This window comes from Drosophila teissieri, chromosome 3R, assembly GCF_016746235.2.
Source record: "Drosophila teissieri strain GT53w chromosome 3R, Prin_Dtei_1.1, whole genome shotgun sequence".
NCBI classification, from domain to species: Eukaryota; Metazoa; Arthropoda; class Insecta; order Diptera; family Drosophilidae; genus Drosophila; species Drosophila teissieri.
This window is the reverse complement of record NC_053032.1, coordinates 14026115-14044940: the sequence shown is the minus strand read 5'-3', so window position 1 is coordinate 14044940 and position 18826 is coordinate 14026115. Positions and strand designations below refer to the sequence as shown.

General features: G+C 46.7%; 8 protein-coding genes across 15 annotated transcripts; 2 read left to right on the top strand and 6 right to left on the bottom strand.

Moving 5' to 3' along the window:
* Positions 1–153: 153 nt before the first annotated feature.
* LOC122619260 (DNA damage-binding protein 1) lies at positions 154–4670 on the bottom strand. The gene is made up of 7 exons (XM_043796073.1): positions 4434–4670; positions 3874–4285; positions 2744–3668; positions 2327–2678; positions 1063–2257; positions 610–1006; positions 154–547 (listed from the first exon to the last, which is right to left on the bottom strand). Exons 1-7 carry the CDS (start codon positions 4492–4494, stop codon positions 467–469), a joined length of 3423 nt encoding a protein of 1140 aa, XP_043652008.1. The 5' UTR covers positions 4495–4670; the 3' UTR covers positions 154–466.
* Positions 4671–5448: 778 nt separating this feature from the next.
* On the top strand, positions 5449–7522 carry LOC122622464 (methanethiol oxidase). Its single transcript, XM_043800902.1, has 6 exons — positions 5449–5515; positions 5608–5771; positions 6011–6480; positions 6541–7033; positions 7096–7221; positions 7281–7522. The coding sequence occupies exons 1-6, from the start codon at positions 5503–5505 to the stop codon at positions 7473–7475; spliced, it is 1461 nt and encodes a 486-aa protein (XP_043656837.1). The 5' UTR covers positions 5449–5502; the 3' UTR covers positions 7476–7522.
* Positions 7523–7645: 123 nt separating this feature from the next.
* Positions 7646–9290, bottom strand: LOC122622467. Of its 3 annotated transcripts, none has more exons than XM_043800911.1 (5): positions 9078–9290; positions 8709–8963; positions 8323–8655; positions 7937–8262; positions 7646–7873 (listed from the first exon to the last, which is right to left on the bottom strand). In XM_043800911.1, the coding sequence occupies exons 1-5, from the start codon at positions 9231–9233 to the stop codon at positions 7780–7782; spliced, it is 1164 nt and encodes a 387-aa protein (XP_043656846.1). In that variant the 5' UTR covers positions 9234–9290; the 3' UTR covers positions 7646–7779. The 3 variants fall into 3 exon arrangements, with proteins under 3 accessions (XP_043656846.1, XP_043656848.1, XP_043656847.1); XM_043800913.1 differs by having other exon boundaries at positions 9073–9087; XM_043800912.1 differs by lacking the exon at positions 9078–9290 and adding an exon at positions 9049–9063.
* Positions 9291–9543: 253 nt separating this feature from the next.
* On the bottom strand, positions 9544–12141 carry LOC122622463 (heat shock 70 kDa protein cognate 2). Its single transcript, XM_043800901.1, has 2 exons — positions 11761–12141; positions 9544–11340 (listed from the first exon to the last, which is right to left on the bottom strand). Exons 1-2 carry the CDS (start codon positions 11932–11934, stop codon positions 9598–9600), a joined length of 1917 nt encoding a protein of 638 aa, XP_043656836.1. The 5' UTR covers positions 11935–12141; the 3' UTR covers positions 9544–9597.
* A 146-nt stretch (positions 12142–12287) lies between these two features.
* On the bottom strand, positions 12288–12679 carry LOC122622469 (small lysine-rich protein 1). Its single transcript, XM_043800914.1, has 2 exons — positions 12488–12679; positions 12288–12423 (listed from the first exon to the last, which is right to left on the bottom strand). The coding sequence occupies exons 1-2, from the start codon at positions 12677–12679 to the stop codon at positions 12355–12357; spliced, it is 261 nt and encodes an 86-aa protein (XP_043656849.1). The 3' UTR covers positions 12288–12354.
* Positions 12680–12830: 151 nt separating this feature from the next.
* LOC122622466 (serine protease snake) lies at positions 12831–14871 on the bottom strand. Of its 2 annotated transcripts, XM_043800910.1 has the most exons (6): positions 14671–14871; positions 14277–14589; positions 13929–14038; positions 13213–13630; positions 13026–13155; positions 12833–12956 (listed from the first exon to the last, which is right to left on the bottom strand). In XM_043800910.1, the coding sequence occupies exons 1-6, from the start codon at positions 14796–14798 to the stop codon at positions 12871–12873; spliced, it is 1185 nt and encodes a 394-aa protein (XP_043656845.1). In that variant the 5' UTR covers positions 14799–14871; the 3' UTR covers positions 12833–12870. The 2 variants fall into 2 exon arrangements, with proteins under 2 accessions (XP_043656844.1, XP_043656845.1); XM_043800909.1 differs by having other exon boundaries at positions 12831–12956; positions 14277–14871.
* Positions 14147–16778, top strand: LOC122622465 (serine protease snake). 5 transcript variants are annotated; one of them, XM_043800906.1, is made up of 5 exons: positions 14147–14183; positions 15182–15315; positions 15380–15760; positions 15832–16093; positions 16149–16778. In XM_043800906.1, the coding sequence occupies exons 2-5, from the start codon at positions 15237–15239 to the stop codon at positions 16732–16734; spliced, it is 1308 nt and encodes a 435-aa protein (XP_043656841.1). In that variant the 5' UTR covers positions 14147–14183; positions 15182–15236; the 3' UTR covers positions 16735–16778. The 5 variants fall into 5 exon arrangements, with proteins under 5 accessions (XP_043656841.1, XP_043656840.1, XP_043656842.1 ...); XM_043800905.1 differs by having other exon boundaries at positions 14147–14268; XM_043800907.1 differs by having other exon boundaries at positions 14148–14190.
* A 100-nt stretch (positions 16779–16878) lies between these two features.
* LOC122621706 (serine protease snake) lies at positions 16879–18508 on the bottom strand. Its single transcript, XM_043799661.1, is given in 8 exon segments — positions 16879–17052; positions 17114–17271; positions 17336–17571; positions 17653–17795; positions 17910–18082; positions 18138–18278; positions 18281–18387; positions 18447–18508. Coding segments are annotated over 8 exon segments (1194 nt in total).
* Positions 18509–18826: the final 318 nt, after the last annotated feature.

Here is an 18826-nt window from a genome sequence, read left to right as displayed (position 1 = left end):
TAAGGCAAATATAATAAAGTTTCTGTCTTTTAAAAGCAATCTACATGAATTGGTAAAGGGAACAATCGAATATATTGGCCATCCCAAAAGTATGCTAAGCAAATGTTGAGGTAAGAAAAATCGAAACAATTTCCAATTAGAACCGGAAAACTCTTTAAAAACCTTATTTCCATTTAATTTTTTTTATTAAATAATGCGTGACTGCGCAGCTTTGAAAGAGCGCATGAGGCGCACTTAAAACAGTTTTTTTTGCTACATTGTCAATTTTTTTACGAGCAAACACAAACGAGGAACTCGAGAAACATCTTGTTATCCGACAGTCGTAGCAGCATCTAGCGCGGATGGGTTCGAGAGGATATTTACGAGGTTAAGCGGGATACATGGTATCGAAGTTTCATGTACATTCAAATAGTCCGTGGTGAGACAGTTCCTTCTCCAATACTTATATACAAATTACCGGAAGGCCTCAATGCATGCGTGTTAGGTCCTCGACGATCTTTATGACATCTTCCACATCCGCACCCTTTCGTTCGCCATTCAGTGTCAACTGGAAGGCAAATGTAAGACTATTATAACCAACTCTTAGTGGCCTATTGCAATTAAGCTCACCTCCAATCCCTGAACGGAATCGCGCATCTTCTCGCGACTCAAGTCCAAAAAGCTCTCAATTAGATCTCCATCGATGAATCCCTCGCTGGGTTCCACTTTGTTGTTGATTTGGAAATTGCGGTAGTACGTATGCTCAATCTTGCCCACCGACTTGATAATTTTCTTTAGCCGCTCCTGCAGGCCGTGCAGGAAGTCGTAGAAGTCCTGCGGTATCTGGGTTACAATGCCAATGGCTCCGTTGCATGTTCCGTATAGAACACATCCATTTATCGGCGTAGTTCGCTCACCGACGTTCTGCATCACCAGAGATCCGTGACGGAAAACGTTGACAGTATCGCCCAAATGGAAACGCGCCAGTTCTGGTAGCAACTGACGCTCCTCATCGGTGGTAGCAGCACTGAATAGATTTGAAATGAATTTGTGTCACGATTTCAAAAAGCTGATTTTACGTACCTATCCTTCTGGCATACGAACAGATTTCCATTAGTCTCGGAGCCTAGGAACGTATCATCGTCGAGTATCTCCACAGCTCGCATCCACTTGGGTTCGCAGTCGCGGGCGATCTCGACAAAGATTCCCTCCATCTGCTTGTGCTGCAGCAGAGTGATGGAGCGCATCAGATCTCCGACCAAAATAAAGTCGCCCTTGGCCTTCAGATACAAAGCAGCAATCATATTTTGAATGTTGCACTCCATGCGTAACTCCTTCTCATTGGTCCACTCGTATAGACGGACAAAACTACCGATTCCTGCCAGGACTTTGCCATTGAACTCAACCAGGGCATAGCAAGTTCCATCCACCTTGGTCTCGGCCACTTGGGTGAGCTTGTTTTCGTGGTAGTGGAAGATGATAATCCTTCCCACTTTCGGCTCTGGCTCTTCTGGAATTACCAGTGATGTGGCCACCACGTAGTACGTGTTGGGATCATCGCCCAGCTTGGCGGACATAAGCGAGGATATAGTTTCGGGGGACACAAATTGGTGGGCGTGCAGTACCTCGAACGTGTTTTGATCGATGACCAGTAGATTGTGTACATCAATCTCTTGACCGACTTCCGCATTTGCAGCCGTGGAATTACCACCACCAGGTTTGGGTAGGAAATTCGAGCTACACGTTATGTTTTGCGCCTGTGTAGAGGCACTGTTGCGTAGTGGCTTAGCGCCGCCTCTACCATGGACATCAATACGTAGAGTGGATACAGCGAAAGTCTGCGAAGCCTCTTGGTAAGCAATCCTTCGTGGTCCCTCGCCCAGAGGCACTGTTCGAATATGCAGCTTCTGAATCTCATCGATAGTGCCCAAAATAACTGCGTTCTTGTTGGCCAGTGCCAAACTATCTGGATACGCCTGAGCATTTAAGGAGCACATGTGGTTGACCTCCTTCAGATTTACATTAGAGAACACCAACTTGTGGTTCGACGAGTAAATCACCGTTGGACGATCGGAGCAGGCAAACACATTAGTTGTAGACAAGGATCGGAAGGTACGCAGCGTGGTTGGCTGTGTACCGAGAGTAACTTTCTTCTTATCCGTCAGTTGCCCAGTTGTTTGGTCCATGATAAAGTAATACATGGAACCGTCACCCAAAGCGCAAAGCAGATAATGGATTCCCTCGAAGGTGGTCATTAAAATGGAGCGGGGAATGATTTCTGCAAAAATAAATACATTGATTTAGAGTTATAGCCACCTAATGCAGTTTGATCTGCCCAATCGCTCACCTCCGCTTAGTTTTTCGGTGTAAATGGTCTTTAGATCAGGCAGCGACATGATCACAGCAGATATATCTGTCCATAAGCCCACGGCCACCAAGTCCGACTTCGTTTGAGTCTCATCCAAAGGAGTGATGTCCAAGCAGGCTACCTCATATTCCAAAGTCCTGCGAGACTGCTCGCGAAGGCTTCCATCTTCAATAACTATGTAGAATAAGTCGCATGCAGAGGCAACCACAATCTGGGTAGTGTTGCAGGACACAACACCGATGGAACGATCGCCAGTAGGGCGCCATTCGGCCACGAGAGCTTTAGTGGCACTACTAACCAATCGAACGCTATCCGAAGTAACTTGAATCACCTGATGTAGAGAGTAAAGAATCAATTTAAATGATTTTGAATATTAGAATTTGTCAGACAACCCACCTGGTCAAAATCCACATTTGAACAAAGGAACGTCTGCAGATCGCTGGCAAATCCGGGAATCTCGGTCTCTTCCACCTCCTCGCCAGAGAGTGTGAGAATCCTTGTGTGTCCCACAAAAGCCAGTACCAAAGTGTTCTCATACGGACTCTCATCGACTCCCACCTTTAGAGACCACATGCCTTTAATGCCGGGGAGATCGATGCAGGCATGCTCCTGAATGCCAATGCCTATGCGAATTATGCGTAGAGATCCATCCTTAAAGCTTCCCGAGCATGTGATAATCTGGCCCTGTCCCTGGCGATCCAGATCCACCACAGCAATGTCCAGAATCGGAGCTAGATTGGTGAAATTCTCTACTGGCACGACATAGCTTCCGTCAATGGCCTCTGAATTCAAGCGCACCAACTGCGAGTCTCCATGACGAGCTCCAATATAGAGGAAACCATTGTCTAGGTATGTAATGCACTCTGGTATAGAGATCTCGCCTAGCTGCTCCACTTTGATGTCCTTGACAGTCACTCCCTTGCTCGTTTCAGAGGTACCAAGGAACAGCATATACAGCTGACCATCCATGTTGCCCAGCAAATAGCGCAATCCATTGCTACTCACACGGGCGTAACAGTTGATGGTGCTTTGGCGGAAAGTAAGCGGCGCAACAGCATGGTAGTTGCTCCCGTCGTGATACACAATAGATTCCCGACCGATGACGATCACTCCACCGATGGGGGACGGCACTGGGATCAGCATGGTGGCCTCTGTTTCCACGTTGTCCTGCTTCCACGCGATTTTCATGAACTCCTTCTCCCGCAGATTAATCTCGTGCGACTTTACGTGTCTGCCATCATTGTCCTTGTGGATCACGATGACTGTGGGATTCAAGCAGCCGTGCAAAAACTCCACATCGTACACGTTCAGCTCATCCATTCTGAAGGGAAAAGAGATAAGTTACTTTGGAGTATACTACTACTTAAAGTGATAAACTCTAAACATTATGTTGTAACAATTCTATAATTCTTTTACGGGTTTCGAAGATTTTTATAAAAACCGACTGTATTGCCTTCATTCTCAACCATATTTTTTTGTGTGGTAATATTATATCTGAAAACTGCAGTGGAAGTTGCCGTAAATACCTCAAATTTGTGGCCTTTAGCTCGCTAGCATCCTTATCCAAAGGAATGATGGTGAACAGCCCCTGGTAGAGGCACATTCCGATGACCCTCGCCTTGGGATCGATGGCAGCAATAACTCCTCCTTCCGAGGGAATGCCCACTGAGTCGGAAACATTGCCGTTGGCTTTGGTTACCACTGTGATGGCGTCGTTGACCATGCGCGCCTCGAGAATCATAACGTTGTAGCGACGTGTCAGTATGAAGATCAAATCCTTGTTGCTGTCGGGCGGTCGGAAGTGGCGCATCACGGCAATGGTGCCATTGATGTTGATCTCCTTCAGGGGACGCAGTCCCTCCGGCGTGACCAGATCGATTTCCACCTGGTTGTTCCGGGCAATGATCAGATTGAGATCCGTGGGCGAGGTGAAGTTGCCTGAGGAGCACACAAGAGAAGCCAGTGGTTAGCAAACATATCAATTGCACTGGCTTGTGTAATCCGGCGACCGGCAAACATGCTTGTTTTCTGTTTTCGCCGGGGAGACCGCATAGGGAGCCCCTCCTTTCCCCTCTCTTGTTCTTACCTGTCAAACAGGCAACAACCGCCGTCGGCTTCTGCGCCGTCACCACGTAGTGATGCGACATGGCTGCACGCTGTCCAGGATCAGGTTATCCTTGATTCGATAAAGCTCTTTAACTGTGGACTAGTCAACCGCCACGAGGATAACAATTGCTTTTTCGCTGACTTTTTAACGCGCTAAAATGTTTCCTGTCAATCAGTGTGACCGCGCGACGATCAAGAACTAATACCGTCCGGCTTAGAAATATATGTTTTGTATTCTACTTCCATTTTGGCAAATATTCTGCTTATTTCTTTTATGCTTATTTTAACTTACATTACACTGATTTTATAAGCTAGATCTGGACATTGTACAAGCGGACGACACACTTAGGATTTTCATATCATCAAATACTGGCATCGCATATACCAGAAAAATAGTGAATACCGAGATGTGTTGGCTCTAAAATCGATATCGTTTTTTGCAGCTCTGGGACGCCTTCAAATTGCGGTTAATTCGAAAAAGTTTGAAAATATCTTTTGTAATCAGTGACTGTATAACCATTATTACAAACGACTTAATACAATTTAACAATCATTGTTAATAATGACAGATATATTTGTTTGCCTAGATATATTTTATTTATATTGTTAACGGTTCAATAGAGATAAGTCATATCGCACACATCTTTTGTGCTTTTATATACTTGTTTAAATTAAAAATAAAATATCAAGAGAAAAATTTACAAAAATAAAATGAACTAATTTAAGAGCTAAATTTTGAAGCATTGTCAGCGATGAGCCTTATCTCTAGGCAAGTTGTTTTTTGGTTTTTATCATCATATTTTTGTTTGAACAAATAAATCCATAAAAACAAGCTAAAACTAATCTATATGCGAGAACTGACCTGACCATACTTGTATTGGCGATAAGAAAGCCGGCCGAACCGGTTCTCTTTAGTAATGCTTTAAGAGTTTATAAAGGAAAAAGCTCAAATTCGAGCTCCCAGAGAGCCCCAATATATAAAGCTCCCTCTCAACATCGTTTGATATTCAGTTTGTCGCTGTTCTTCGACCCACAACAACCGCCAAGCAATGTCCAATAAAAGTAAAAAAAAAAAAAAACCTGTATACACATGCCTAGAATCTTTGATAAAGACAATCCCGAGCAATTTTGATAATTCATTTGTTTTTCTTAAGCCTGTTGCCGAGGACCGGGTTACGCAACCCCACTGGACGCCATGAGGAGTGGTCCCCGCGAGAAGCTCCTCTACACCGTCACCGTTCAGCCCAACTTGGATGAGCCCCACGGCGATTATCTGTCCACAGTCGACGTGGATCCCGAGAGCCCCACCTACTGCCAGGTAAATAAATCAACAGTATCAACAGTGCCTAAATGAGTAAATTCAATTAATTTGCGGGACAAACAACATTATGTACATTGTAATCAACTCAATTGGATTCTTGTATCAATCACTTTTCCTTAGGACATTGCTTTGGAGTAAGATTGGATATATATTTAATAGTACTTTACATAGTTCTCATACGTGTGGTAGTGCTACAGATTGCAACCCTTTTTACAACATTATTAATTTTATTTTAGATAGTGCACCGTACGTTCACGAATCGTAAGGGCGATGAACTGCATCATTCCGGCTGGAACGCTTGCTCCAGTTGTTATTACGTCGATGAGAGCTCCAAGACGGTGCCAAAAAGAGATAGATTGGTATTGCCCTCCCTAAACTCCGACTTTATTTATATACTCGATGTGGTTACGGATCCCCGAAAGCCAGAGATTATCAAGACCATCGATGGCGATGTGTTGAAGAGTCACAATGTCACGGCTCCACATACCACACACTGTTTGGCCAATGGGAACATCATGATATCCGTGATGGGCGATGCAGAGGGCTATGCCAAGGGAGACTTTATCCTCTTCGATAAGGAGTTCAATTGCATCGGAACTTGGACCAAGGGCGACAAGAAGGCATTGTGCGGATACGATTTTTGGTATCAACCTTATTTCGACGTGATGGTTTCTTCGGAATGGGGGGCCCCCAATAAATGGCGACGGTTGGTAGCCTATGCACTAAATACTTACCATATAGTAATCATTTTCATACCATTTATCAGAGGCTGGAAGAACGGTGACCTGGAGGACATGTCTCAGTACGGCTGTCGTCTCAACTTCTACAAATGGTCCACGCAGACTCTCTACCAGACCATTGACCTGGGATCGGATGGCATCACTCCCCTGGAGATTCGGTTTCTGCACAATCCCAAAAAGGCCGAAGGATTCGTGGGGTGTGCCCTCAATGCCAAGGTGTTCTACTTCTCGAAGAAAGCAGATTCCGATGAGTTTGAGGCCAAGAAGGTAATAGACATACCCGGAAAACTGGTCGATACCGGCAGTGGAGTAGCTGAAGACATGGGTGGCATGATTTCGGACATCATCATCTCCCTGGACGACCGATTTCTGTATGTCAACTGCTGGCGACATGGCGACCTGCGGCAATACGATATCACCGATCCCGAGAATCCCAAGCTGACTGGCCAGCTTTTCCTTGGCGGTGCCATATGCAGTGACTTGCCCAATGTGATTGTTAAGGAGGATAAGGAACTGAAGGTACACACTTGCCCCAATGCTATTAAACTCGTACTTCTACCAGGCCTCTTCTTCATTTCCAGGAGAGACCTCCGGCTCGCTACGTTAAGGGACGACGCTTGGAAGGAGGTCCCCAAATGATGCAGCTGTCCCTGGATGGCAAGCGCTTGTATGTCTCGTCATCTCTGTATTCCCCATGGGATAAGCAGGTCAGTCCCTAACAAGGTGTATTCTTAAGAAAGTATATTTAATATATATTTATTTTCAGTTCTATCCCAAAATGGTTTCGCAAGGCGGTCATATTGTCCTGATTAATGTGGACACTGTGAATGGAGGAATGACCCTCGATGAGGACTTTTTAGTGGACTTCGCAAATGAACCCTATGGTCCCAGTTTGCCCCACGAAATGCGTTATCCTGGCGGTGATTGCACTTCCGACATTTGGCTGGCCAATGATGCGTAATCTACATGTGACTTTTATAAAGATTTAATAAACTAATTCCCTTAAAAGTATAAATTATTATTTTGGAGACATCTCCATCCCCAAGTAGGAGATATCTCTATCGTCTCTAGTCACAAGTATCGCCATTAGCTGATATGTTTGCCACATTCAAAACACGTTTTTGATTGGCTAAAAATAATTTATGCGCATCGTTTAAGACGTCATATGGTTGGCAAATGATTTGATGATTAACGGACAAATATAATTTCATTTGGCAAATGTTAATGATTTTTTTATATTTATGTCAATTTATTTTGCTAGCAAGCTAAACCCAAAAGGAAGTTTTTGGAGTCTTATCCACAGCTTCTAGTATCGCATTGACATTGGGAAGACCTATCAGATTCAACAATCGTTGACCACTGCAATTAATTAATTTATAGAACGGGCTTCATTTTCGTTTGTAATTTATAAAGTGTACTTACTTGTTATCACATGTGCAGTCTATGAAACTCCGAGCTACCTCATTAAGGAGCCTTTGGTGGTAAAAGAAAATGTGCACCAGGTATGCCAGGCTACAGGGTATTAGCAGTCTTGCCCAGGGAATCTTTCGCATAACAGACAGCACCGGATCCTTTTTGTCTTTAGTATCGCAAACTTGGCTCCAAATCACCTGGATGGCCGTTACAACAGCAAAACACATGAAAGTGAGGCGATTTGGTAGCAGGGCAAATGAAGCCCCACTGATGAAGGAAGCCAGTGCATTGGCTTGATTGGCATTCAATCGTTTCAATGAAAGTAATTGGACCACCTAAAAGTTAAGGTATATTTAGCTGGCAAACTTATAGATTTGTACTTTGAAACGGCTCACCTTAAACAAGCCTATGTAGCCCGCCAAGAAACTTGTCATCTTGGGTCGCAGGAGTTTTATGTTTCTCCTCATCAAGGGATTGAGTAGATCCATTGCCAGTCCAATGCCCAGATATGATCTCAACTCCCTGAGACCCTGCTGCATTTGCCTCAAGATTGTCCAATCTTCGCTATTGTCGGGCAGAGAAGCTGGTCGGATGAACCAGAAACCAGAATACTTCCGAGTCTGCTGATAGTGCAAGACTACCACAGAGGATATCATGAATATAAGAGTTTGGGCCATGGGTGAATGTACCAAGCCGATGCGGAAATATCTCATTAGGGTTTCCAGTGCCTGAAAATACGCGCGATTGTATAGATTTTCTCGAGAAAAAAGGAAATACTTACTGCTGGGGTGATGCCAGTCACGAAGAAGTGAAGCACCTGTGGAGGCATCAACCAACTCAGCTGCGAGGCAATCCAGCAAGGCAAATATGGTATGAGTATGAATACAAATCGACCATTCAGACGCCTTCCCACGCACATCAAAAAGAAGGTAATGGCATTTATCCAGGCCGCAAAACTGACGGATTGGGCATAGTTTTTGACCACAGAAAGCACCATGCTTTTGGACACCTTTCGCCAATTCATTAGCAAGGGCAACTGCAAGAAAATATATATATTTGCAGGTTTAATTAACCTATATTTGATATATTTCACTGCTTGTCTTTTTAGGAAACTTATTAACTTATGATTTAATACAATTCACTACCAGACCAGCAACAAGGGTGAGTAGTACTTGGCACTGGACACATGGTTGCGGTACAGATTCCACAACAGCGCCTTAGTGCAACTCTGGCCCGGCAGGCTGTGCAGGATGGCGCAGTGCAGCCGATTCAGGGGCGGCTCCAGGATTTTGCTCGGTGCGACCATTACGCGGCGATATTCCGTTGATACTGATGGCTCTTATCCGAAAACCCACATAGAGAACCCCACCGGCTGTGCAAAGCTTGCCCACGGGATCAGAGGGTTAATATGCAAAACATTGGAAACGAATATTTAAATGGCACGCATAACATTTAATGAACCTATTGCAGTCGAGTGTTCCACTTGCTGTTGCTTTCACCGCTTTTGGGAAATAGAAAACCATTATTTTTAGTACTCGGAAAATCGGTTGGACCCACTAGTTGGCCGTAGTGCTGTTGACGAAGTGGAACAGCTGGAAAGGAAGCTAATATAATGCTCTGGACGAAGAGGGGAGTCTACTTTATTTTCGAAAACGATTGAATAATTTAGGTCAGTGGGTCGGACTGTCCACCTCCTCCACGTTGGGATGAGTACCCTTGCCCTTGCCCATCGATGGCTTGCCCTTGTTTCCGCCATGGAGTTTCGACATAATGGGACTGCAGATGCGCTGGCACTCGTCCAGATGACTCTCGAACTCCTCCTTCTCGGCCAGCGTGTTCTTGTCCAGCCAGGTGGCCTCGGAGGAGCACTTGTCGCGCACCTTGGAGCGTTCGGCCTCGGAAAGGACGCCGGATGGAGCGTCGTCGACGGCCTGGCGACATGCGTAGATGTATCCCTCGAGGTTGTTCTTGGACTGCACCCGCTCTCGCTGACGATCGTCCTCCACCTTGTACTTCTCCGCCTCCGAGAGCATGCGATCGATCTCCGCCTTGGAAAGCCTTCCCTTGTCGTTGGTAATGGTGATCTTTTCGCTCTTGCCGGTGCTGTTGTCCTTGGCATTCACATTCAGGATGCCATCTGCATTCAGGTCGAAGGCCACCTCGATCTGGGGCACTCCCCGAGGAGCCGGCGGAATGCCGTTAAGGTTAAAGGTGCCCAGTAGATTGTTGTCCTTGGTCATGGCCCGCTCGCCCTCGTAGACCTGGATGGTCACCGCATTCTGATTGTCACTGTAGGTGGTGAAGATCTGCTGCTGCTTGCATGGAATGCGGGCGTTGCGCTCCACCAGCTTGGTCATCACGCCGCCAGCGGTCTCGATGCCCAGCGACAGGGGAGCCACGTCCACGAGGAGAAGATCCTGGATCTGTGAGCTGCCCACGCCGGTGAGAATGGCAGCCTGTACAGCGGCTCCATATGCCACGGCCTCGTCGGGATTGATGGAGAGATTCAGCTGCTTGCCACCGAACAGATCTTGCAGAAGTTTCTGAATCTTGGGAATGCGCGTGGAGCCGCCCACCAGAACCACGTCATGGATGGCCTTCTTGTCCATCTTGGCATCGCTCAGCGCCCGCTCCACCGGTTGCATGGTGGATCGGAAGAGGTCCATGTTCAGCTCCTCGAAACGGGCCCGCGAGATCTTCGAGTAAAAGTCAATGCCCTCGTGCAGGGCATCAATCTCCAAGGACGCCTCCGTGCTGGAGGACAACGTCCTCTTCGCCCGTTCACAAGCCGTTCTCAGGCGTCGCAGTGCCCTGGCATTTCCCTTGATGTCCGACTTGTGCTTCCGCTTGAATTCCTCCGCAAAATGATTGACCAGCCGGTTGTCGAAGTCCTCGCCACCCAAATGAGTGTCGCCGGCCGTGGCCTTCACCTCGAACAGGGATCCCTCGTCGATGGTCAGTATGGAGACATCGAAAGTGCCGCCACCGAGGTCGAAAATCAGCACATTGCGCTCCCCCTTGAGGTTCTTGTCCAAGCCGTAGGCCAGAGCTGCTGCAGTGGGCTCATTGATGATCCTCAGCACATTCAGTCCAGCAATGGAGCCCGCATCCTTGGTCGCCTGGCGCTGGCTGTCGTTGAAATAGGCCGGCACTGTGACCACCGCGTCCTTCACCTTGCCACCCAGATAGACCTCGGCGATCTCCCGCATCTTGGTCAGCACCATCGAACTGATCTCTTCGGGCGCGAATCGCTTCCGCTCACCCTTGAACTCCACCTCGATCTTGGGCTTTCCCTTCTCGTTGATGACCTTGAAGGGCCAGAGCTTCAGGTCCTCCTGGATTTTCTTGTCGTCGAATTTGCGCCCAATTAATCGCTTGGCGTCGAAGACCGTGTTCTTGGCATTCATGGCCACCTGGGAAATAATGGCATTTCAAATGATATATTTGTTACAAACTTTGAAAAATCGTAAGGGCTTCGTATCATTTTCTATAGAGTTTTATTAATATCAATCTATTTTGATGAAAGGAAATGAATAATTTTCGTTCAAGAACTTTTCTAGGCAAACTACAATTTTGTATAAATACTATTTCAATTGAATGCTTTACAGAGATTACCATTAAATGCATCCTTTTCTTTTATCTATATTAAATGAATCAGCCCAGTGCACTTTGTTTAAAATATTTAAGTGTGTATCCCACCCACTTTCCTCAGTTCTCACACTTATTTGGGTGCCTTATAAGATTCCAATTAAAGCACTCGCAATTCGCACCTGGCCATATTGCCGCTGCACAATCCGCGTATTTGGACAATCGTGATGGGGACTGTGACTCACCTGGTTCTTGGCCGGATCGCCAATCAGGCGCTCCGTGTCGTTGAATGCCACATAGGAGGGCGTGGTGCGGTTGCCCTGGTCATTGGCGATGATCTCCACCTTGCTGTTCTGCCACACTCCCACGCAGGAGTAGGTGGTGCCCAAGTCGATGCCGATGGCCGGAGTTTTGCCCATTTTTCCAGGGTGCAAATCTCCGTGTGCTGGTTAACCGCAATTTGCGATGCTGCAGCTACTAGTGCTGATTTTGAACTGAAAAAAGCGCGATGTTGCACCTATTTATATGGTGCAGACTTGGCGAATTCTACGAAACAAATACAATTTTGGCTTCCTATATTTTTCACACGCCGAAATCGAAAAGTGTGTTTGTTCTAGAAGCGTTTGCCACTGACATCTTACTTTGGGCAGGCTGCGTTTTTGGAATTGTTTGGTTGTGATCGATGATGTCTTGTTTTGGATTCATAAAAATAAATATGAGCACGTTGCTCTCGTTTTTCTAGGCCAAGGGGAAGTACATGTTCGCTTTCATTTGTTATTACTTTAAGCTTAATTGAAAGAATAATATTTTTAGAAATAACTCAAATTATATTTCGCACTCTAGCGCTTTCCCTTCTTTTTCTTCTTTTGCCCATCTGGCCAAGCAAATCCTCTGGACTTAAGAACGTCCTAAAATAAAATATATATTTTCCTGTTTACATTTTTAAAAATATCTATAATAATATTAACTCACTTGAACATTGTGACAGACATAGTAGGCGTTTTCCATGGCGGCGTCGTTGAAAATGTCGCAACCAATGGACTTTCCCACGCCCCCTTTCTTCTTGCCGCCCTCTTTCTTCTTCTTCTCCTCACCCTCACCACTCCCTGCGTTACTGGATGTGGAATCCTTGCTATTGCGCTTCTTTTTGCTCTTCCCGACCATTATTAAGTTTTTGGTATCTCAAATCTAAATTATTGATTAAATAAACCATTTCTGCACTTTGCGGTGCCTAGCAACAATTGCATTTCATCCAACCACACAAAAAAGGACTAAATAAAGTACTTTTTTGGTATGCTTTAATTAATATTTAATTTTTTTTTACTTTTTGATTTTTACATATTACACACTGTTTTCTATTGCTCAGTAAATTCGCTATAATAACTAGGCCACACTATAGATGCTATCCAATCGATATAGGATGACACGCGCGTATAAACACCTACAAAATGGGTGAATTTGTAAAAGTATTTTCCATTTTCACTTTTTAATGGTTAAAGGTTAAAGTTACCTGGCAGCTCGCTGCGACAATAGGCTCCATAGGAAGTGATGCCCACTAGGTAGTAGCGGTAAAGTCTTTGACTTCTGTGCCGTCGACGCCGCCGCTCCAAGTTCAGTTGAAGCGGTCCTCCAGAATCGCCCTATAAAATAATAATATAGTACTTAAACTCTTTACACTTAAAATGGGTGCCTCTTACCTGGCAAGTATCGCGATTTTTCTCGTAGTCATGGGCGCATATCTGACTGGTGAGCAAACCCTGGGGAGCACCTTCATCGGAGGGCAGACTGGAGTTGCACTGTTCGATGGGCACCACCGAGAGATCCAGTTCCGTGAGTATGTTGGTCTGGGGCTGGGCGAATCCCGTCGATCCATAGCCCATGGTGTGCAGCTTGCCGTATGGGATGTCGTTTTGGGGCCACAGGCGAACTGGCTTCACAAACCAGGTGTATTCCACCGGAGAATTCAACTTGATGAGCCCGATGTCATGGTAGTTGAGACTCGAATTGTAAAGTGGGTGCAGATAAATCTGGGCCACACGTCGTATTTGGGGTTCCACGTTGTCCTCCCACTCCTTCAGTTTGATGTCTCCGATTTTCACGACGTCGGGCGAGGTTCTATGAAGAATAAGAATCCAAATGTTCTAAGTATGCTATGCTCGATGACCTGGTACATAATTTCTAAAATAATATTAGTTTGATCAAATATTTGCATGTTAAAATAAAATGAAAAAGTAATGCTTATCAAATGGTTATGATGTTTTAAGGGGTGTTGGTTACTTGGTGAAGGTTACTTGGTATTTGTTCTTGTGTATCGCAAGATCAATTATAGGCACAGAAACTATACTCCCATAGATTCCGAATTCACTCAATTACGACGAACAAACTCAATAAGTTCTTATCCATGAAAGCTCACCCATGAGTAGTCAAGCAATGCGCAGCTGTGAGCACGAAGTCTTCGCTGATGAGGCTTCCCCCACATTTGTAGTCGATCTCCCGGTTCTCGTTCCGGAATCCAAGAGCGGCCTAAGATCGGGAAAGAGAGGATTAGTCGGACCCAATAACTGTTAGCATGTGTGATAGGGTCTTCGATTTGGATTTGTCTTCGCCGATCGCCTATTTAGTCGTGTTTGTGTTGTGATCGGCGGTACTTAGGCGTTTCCCCATTCCGGTTTCGTGTGATTTTATGTTTATTTATTTATTTTTGGCCCTCGTCGATTAGCGATTTTTGTTTGGGCTGCACCTTTATTTAATCGGTACTCACCATGTGCGGATACTGTCCAGGTGCCACAATGGATCGTCCATTGAAGTCGTCGTGCAAATCCTCCGTCTCGGCGGTCTTGTTGTAGTTCTTCCTATCCACTTTGCTTTCGGTGTTCAGGAAGATGTTGTGGAAGTTGCGATGATGATTGGGTGGCGGACGATGTGGTTCCCATTGGTGATGTGGCGGCGCAGGTGGAGTTGGTCCTCCTGGACCTCCGGGGCAGCCGGGTGGAGGACCACGAGGAGGCGGACCCGGTGGCGGCGGCCCAGGCGGTGGTCTTCCACATGGTGGGGGTCGTGGTGGTGGCGGCGGTCTATAATAGCCGTAGTTATTAAAGTAGCCCGGCGCCCACTGGCCGTTGTAACCGTAGCCGTTATAGTTGTTGAAGTCCCACCTGCTTGGTTCCGGCACTGGGCTCGGTTCCGGATTTGGGGTGGGAAACACCCACTGCCCACTCACTCGGAGTCCGCACAACAGCACACAGAGTGCGATGCAACCCCAAGGTCTCTTCCAATCCGGCATCTGAATAGGTCTTGCTCGATTGACCGAATTAATCCGACTGGGATCTTCCAATCCACACCAAGCGAATCGAAAAGCAGCGGCGCTGGCAAACGGTTTTATTGAAATTCAGCCGAATTTATAATTGAGCGCCCGCATTAATTAATAAAAATACATTAAACAAAAAATCCACCAAGACAGGCAAGGGTTTGTTTTGGCCACAGTGGTGGCTCGAATATTGAAGCACTGTCTTCTGGAAAAAGTGTTCTTGACTACTTAAAAGTTTCTTACCTTTCGTGTCTGGGGTTTTTGTAAAATAGAGTTTAATAGGTGAAGCTCGGAAAGTCTTAAAGTATTATGACTTCACCACTCGTATTAAAAGTTCCTATTTTCATTGCTTTTGGCAGCTTTTCAATTGGAATGTGTGCGAGAAGTAAATAATGAAACCCCAAAACAAAGAGAATGATAGTACTTTGGTCTCTAATCGTGCATCTTCAATTGACATGCTTGCATTTAATACTGCAGACTCCAAATCTTGCGGGTATATATATCATATGTATGTATTATTACTGGTGCCCCCAATCAAATATTAATTAATCCCACAGCTCTGGATGCCCTTGAAATAATCAACTACCAGACCACCAAGTATACAATCCCCGAAGTTTGGAAAGAGCAGCAGGTGACCTTCACTGGTGAAGACGAAGATGTCCAGGACACCGAGGTTGAGGATAGTTATTTAAAGTTCGACGACGATGCCGAGCCTAGGACTCCGCTTTCGGACGGACTTCACGAGGGTGCCTTCTGCCGGCGGAGCTTCGATGGCCGGAGTGGGTACTGCATCCTGGCCTATCAGTGCCTCCACGTCATCCGGGAGTATCGGGTGCACGGCACCCGCATCGACATCTGCACCCATCGCAACAATGTCCCTGTCATCTGTTGTCCCCTGGCGGACAAACATGTCCTGGCCCAGCGAATTAGTGCCACCAGTAAGTACACTCTGAAGAATCTTCATCAGTTCCTAGTTTATCCCAAGGATACTCTTTATAATCTTTTCCAGAGTGCCAGGAGTACAATGCCGCCGCCAGAAGGCTCCACTTGGCGGACACCGGACGCACATTCTCCGGGAAGCAGTGCGTGCCCAGTGTGCCCCTAATAGTTGGTGGAACGCCCACTCGGCACGGACTCTTCCCTCACATGGCTGCCTTGGGATGGACGCAGGGCAGTGGCTCCAAGGATCTGGACATAAAGTGGGGCTGTGGAGGCGCCCTGGTTAGCGAGTTGTACGTCCTGACCGCTGCCCACTGCGCCACCTCGGGTAGGTAAGTTACAGGATCCTCGAAGGCACAACTATACCCGTATTCTTTGCTCCCTCAGCAAACCGCCGGACATGGTTCGCTTGGGTGCCCGTCAGCTGAACGAGACAAGCTCGACCCAGCAGGACATCAAGATCCTCATCATCGTGCTGCATCCGAAGTACAGATCCTCGGCATATTACCACGATATTGCCCTGCTCAAGTTGACCAGAAGGGTTAAATTTTCGGAGCAAGTGCGTCCCGCATGCCTGTGGCAACTGCCTGAGCTCCAGATACCCACAGTGGTGGCCGCCGGTTGGGGACGCACCGAGTTCCTGGGCGCCAAGTCGAATGCCCTGCGCCAGGTGGACCTGGACGTAGTTTCGCAGATGACCTGCAAGCAGATCTATCGCAAGGAGCGACGTCTGCCGAGGGGCATCATCGAGGGGCAGTTCTGTGCGGGATACTTGCCAGGCGGCAGGGACACCTGCCAGGGTGACTCCGGGGGTCCCATTCATGCCCTGCTGCCGGAATACAACTGCGTGGCCTTCGTGGTGGGCGTCACCTCGTTTGGAAAGTTCTGTGCGGCTCCCAATGCGCCAGGTGTTTACACCAGACTATATAGCTACCTGGATTGGATTGAGAAGATTGCCTTCAAGCAGCACTAATCCCACTTTATTTTATTTATTAAAAATGCTCTTTAAAATCTTCGAATTTTTCCATTTTTCAACCAGTGTTTTTAATGTAATAATTTATGGATGAGTATTTAAACAGTTGACATTCGCTAGAACACATTTGCTTGCCTAGAAGAATCAAGGCCATACTTGTTGTTCTATCCACGGAATGTAGTGGACTATTCGCACATAAACTCCAGGTTGTCCGGATGCACAGGCTCCTCCAAAGGAGGTTATTCCCACCGCATAGGGAATCGGACGGTGATGGTGGCGCATCTGTTGGTGGAGCAGCAGGGGTCCTCCAGAATCGCCCTGGTGAAAGGAGAAAGTGGAAAGTTTAGTTTAATAATGAGCCTCTTTAAGGAAGACTCACCTGGCATGTGTCCATATTTCCGGAGTAATCTCCCGCGCACATTTGACCCGGTCCCAGCCCATTGACAAGTTGGTCATAGTTCTGCAAATACCTCTGGCATTGTTGAAAGTTCAGGTGGTGAAGCATTATTTGCAGCAGATTGTTGGAATGCGGACCAGCTGGTAGATATTAAGTGACTTGAATTACACGATAAATCCAAAATAAGATTTAAGGGTCACTAACCGAACTTAGTTTGCCCATAGCCCAGGGCAGTGAGCGGTCTCTCGGGCAGGGATTCCTGGTTCCATAGGCAGGCCACTGGCATGTGGGATCTCCTGGCCAGCTGGACCACCGCCAGGTCATTGCTAAGGGTCTCCTCATCGAAGTGCGGATGCTTGCTGATCCGCTTGATTTCAATCAGCTGCCCGCGCCCGCTGTTCAGCTCAACGCCACCAATCAACGCCACAGACGGGGGTTCCCTATTCGAATTCGAGATATTTTTAACCCATTAGCATTTCGAGTGTGCGCTCCATCGTGTTTTTCTTTTCGTTTTTGCTTACCCACCGACGCTGGCACAGTGGGCTGCCGTTATGGCGAACCGAGGTGCAATCATGACGCAGCCACAGTTGAACATGTATCTGCGCTTGCTGGAACCGTGCTCATGAATCCATCGATTTGTGCGGGACGGCCAACCGAGGGCACACTGTAATCGACTCGAATATATTAATCTACCAATATTCAATGTATTCAATAATACATTATATTGAAAGGGAAAACCAATGCTTTTAGGCAGTTTTTCTCATTTTTTTTCACTCACCATGTAGGGGTGCTCGTTCTCCTGAGTGAGTCTGCCACCCACCAGCAAGTTCTGGCTCTGATTGCGCTTTTGGATAATTGGCTCAACTAGTTCCACTTGATCCAGTTTAGGGTTCGTATTCCGACGGCGGCGACGGCGCTTATGATGAACTCTTGGATACGCATTGGCACAGGCTGACAAAAGATATAGTCTCTGGATCCTCAAACGCGCAATACTCGCCATACGCACCTTGTTCGCTCTTCGAGATGCTGGGCGGCGGCATCAAGTATCCGCCGTGTGGACAGCAAACCAGTTGATTGGGCCACGATGAGGGACAAAGAAGTGGTGTCACTCGGGGCGCTGCCTGCATGGCACTGATGCAATCCACGTTTCCACACATTTTCCAATCAGCGGACGGTCGTGGGCTTGGCAATTTCCGTAGACATCAATCGTCAGATACGATGGAGCTACTCCGTTCCACGGCGCATTCTGTGCATATCTATTGTATAGTAATGGTGGTTGTAGTGTTAGCAACAAGATAGTTTTGCCGATACGAACGAAGACGCCGAAATTAAGACGAGCTCCAAAAGCAAACTATATCCAGAAGATAGCGATCCCATCTCGGATGTCCGAGCTCTACGGCGTCAGATTTCCGAATGAGATGTTCGCAGAGATCTTGACTCGTATAACCTGAGTCCCATATAAAGCTTCTTTTGATTGAGCTTATATTTTCGGGTAGGAGACTCGCCGAAATCGAAATTCCGTCCGTCTGTCCGTATGAACGTCGAGATCTCAGGAACTACAAAAGCTAGAAAGTAGAGATAAAGCATACAGACTCCAGAGACATAGACGCAGCGCAAGTTTGTCGATTCATGTTGCCACGAGAAAAACCGGCAGTGTGGAAATTTCTCTTTTGCACTTCCACCAGCTGAGTAACG

Excerpts from the sequence above, each read along its gene's own strand:
- LOC122619260 (XM_043796073.1), bottom strand. The coding sequence starts at position 4,494 with ATGTCGCATCACTACGTGGTGACGGCGCAGAAGCCGACGGCGGTTGTT. Across the intron at positions 2,258-2,326 it reads CACCGAAAAACTAAGCGGAG|AAATCATTCCCCGCTCCATT; the intron begins GTGAGCGATTGG and ends TTATTTTTGCAG. Across the intron at positions 1,007-1,062 it reads TTCGTATGCCAGAAGGATAG|TGCTGCTACCACCGATGAGG; the intron begins GTACGTAAAATC and ends AAATCTATTCAG.
- LOC122622464 (XM_043800902.1), top strand. Across the intron at positions 6,481-6,540 it reads GCCCCCAATAAATGGCGACG|AGGCTGGAAGAACGGTGACC; the intron begins GTTGGTAGCCTA and ends ACCATTTATCAG. Across the intron at positions 7,034-7,095 it reads AGGAGGATAAGGAACTGAAG|GAGAGACCTCCGGCTCGCTA; the intron begins GTACACACTTGC and ends CTTCATTTCCAG.
- LOC122622467 (XM_043800911.1), bottom strand. The coding sequence starts at position 9,233 with ATGGTCGCACCGAGCAAAATCCTGGAGCCGCCCCTGAATCGGCTGCAC. Across the intron at positions 8,263-8,322 it reads GCTACATAGGCTTGTTTAAG|GTGGTCCAATTACTTTCATT; the intron begins GTGAGCCGTTTC and ends CTTAACTTTTAG. Across the intron at positions 7,874-7,936 it reads GACTGCACATGTGATAACAA|TGGTCAACGATTGTTGAATC; the intron begins GTAAGTACACTT and ends AATTAATTGCAG.
- LOC122622463 (XM_043800901.1), bottom strand. The coding sequence starts at position 11,934 with ATGGGCAAAACTCCGGCCATCGGCATCGACTTGGGCACCACCTACTCC. Across the intron at positions 11,341-11,760 it reads GCGATCCGGCCAAGAACCAG|GTGGCCATGAATGCCAAGAA; the intron begins GTGAGTCACAGT and ends ATTATTTCCCAG.
- LOC122622469 (XM_043800914.1), bottom strand. The coding sequence starts at position 12,679 with ATGGTCGGGAAGAGCAAAAAGAAGCGCAATAGCAAGGATTCCACATCC. Across the intron at positions 12,424-12,487 it reads ATGTCTGTCACAATGTTCAA|GACGTTCTTAAGTCCAGAGG; the intron begins GTGAGTTAATAT and ends ATTTTATTTTAG.
- LOC122622466 (XM_043800909.1), bottom strand. The coding sequence starts at position 14,798 with ATGCCGGATTGGAAGAGACCTTGGGGTTGCATCGCACTCTGTGTGCTG. Across the intron at positions 14,039-14,276 it reads CTGGACAGTATCCGCACATG|GCCGCTCTTGGATTCCGGAA; the intron begins GTGAGTACCGAT and ends TCCCGATCTTAG. Across the intron at positions 13,156-13,212 it reads AAAATCGCGATACTTGCCAG|GGCGATTCTGGAGGACCGCT; the intron begins GTAAGAGGCACC and ends ATTATTTTATAG.
- LOC122622465 (XM_043800906.1), top strand. The coding sequence starts at position 15,237 with ATGATAGTACTTTGGTCTCTAATCGTGCATCTTCAATTGACATGCTTG. Across the intron at positions 15,761-15,831 it reads CCAGCGAATTAGTGCCACCA|AGTGCCAGGAGTACAATGCC; the intron begins GTAAGTACACTC and ends AATCTTTTCCAG. Across the intron at positions 16,094-16,148 it reads CACTGCGCCACCTCGGGTAG|CAAACCGCCGGACATGGTTC; the intron begins GTAAGTTACAGG and ends TTGCTCCCTCAG.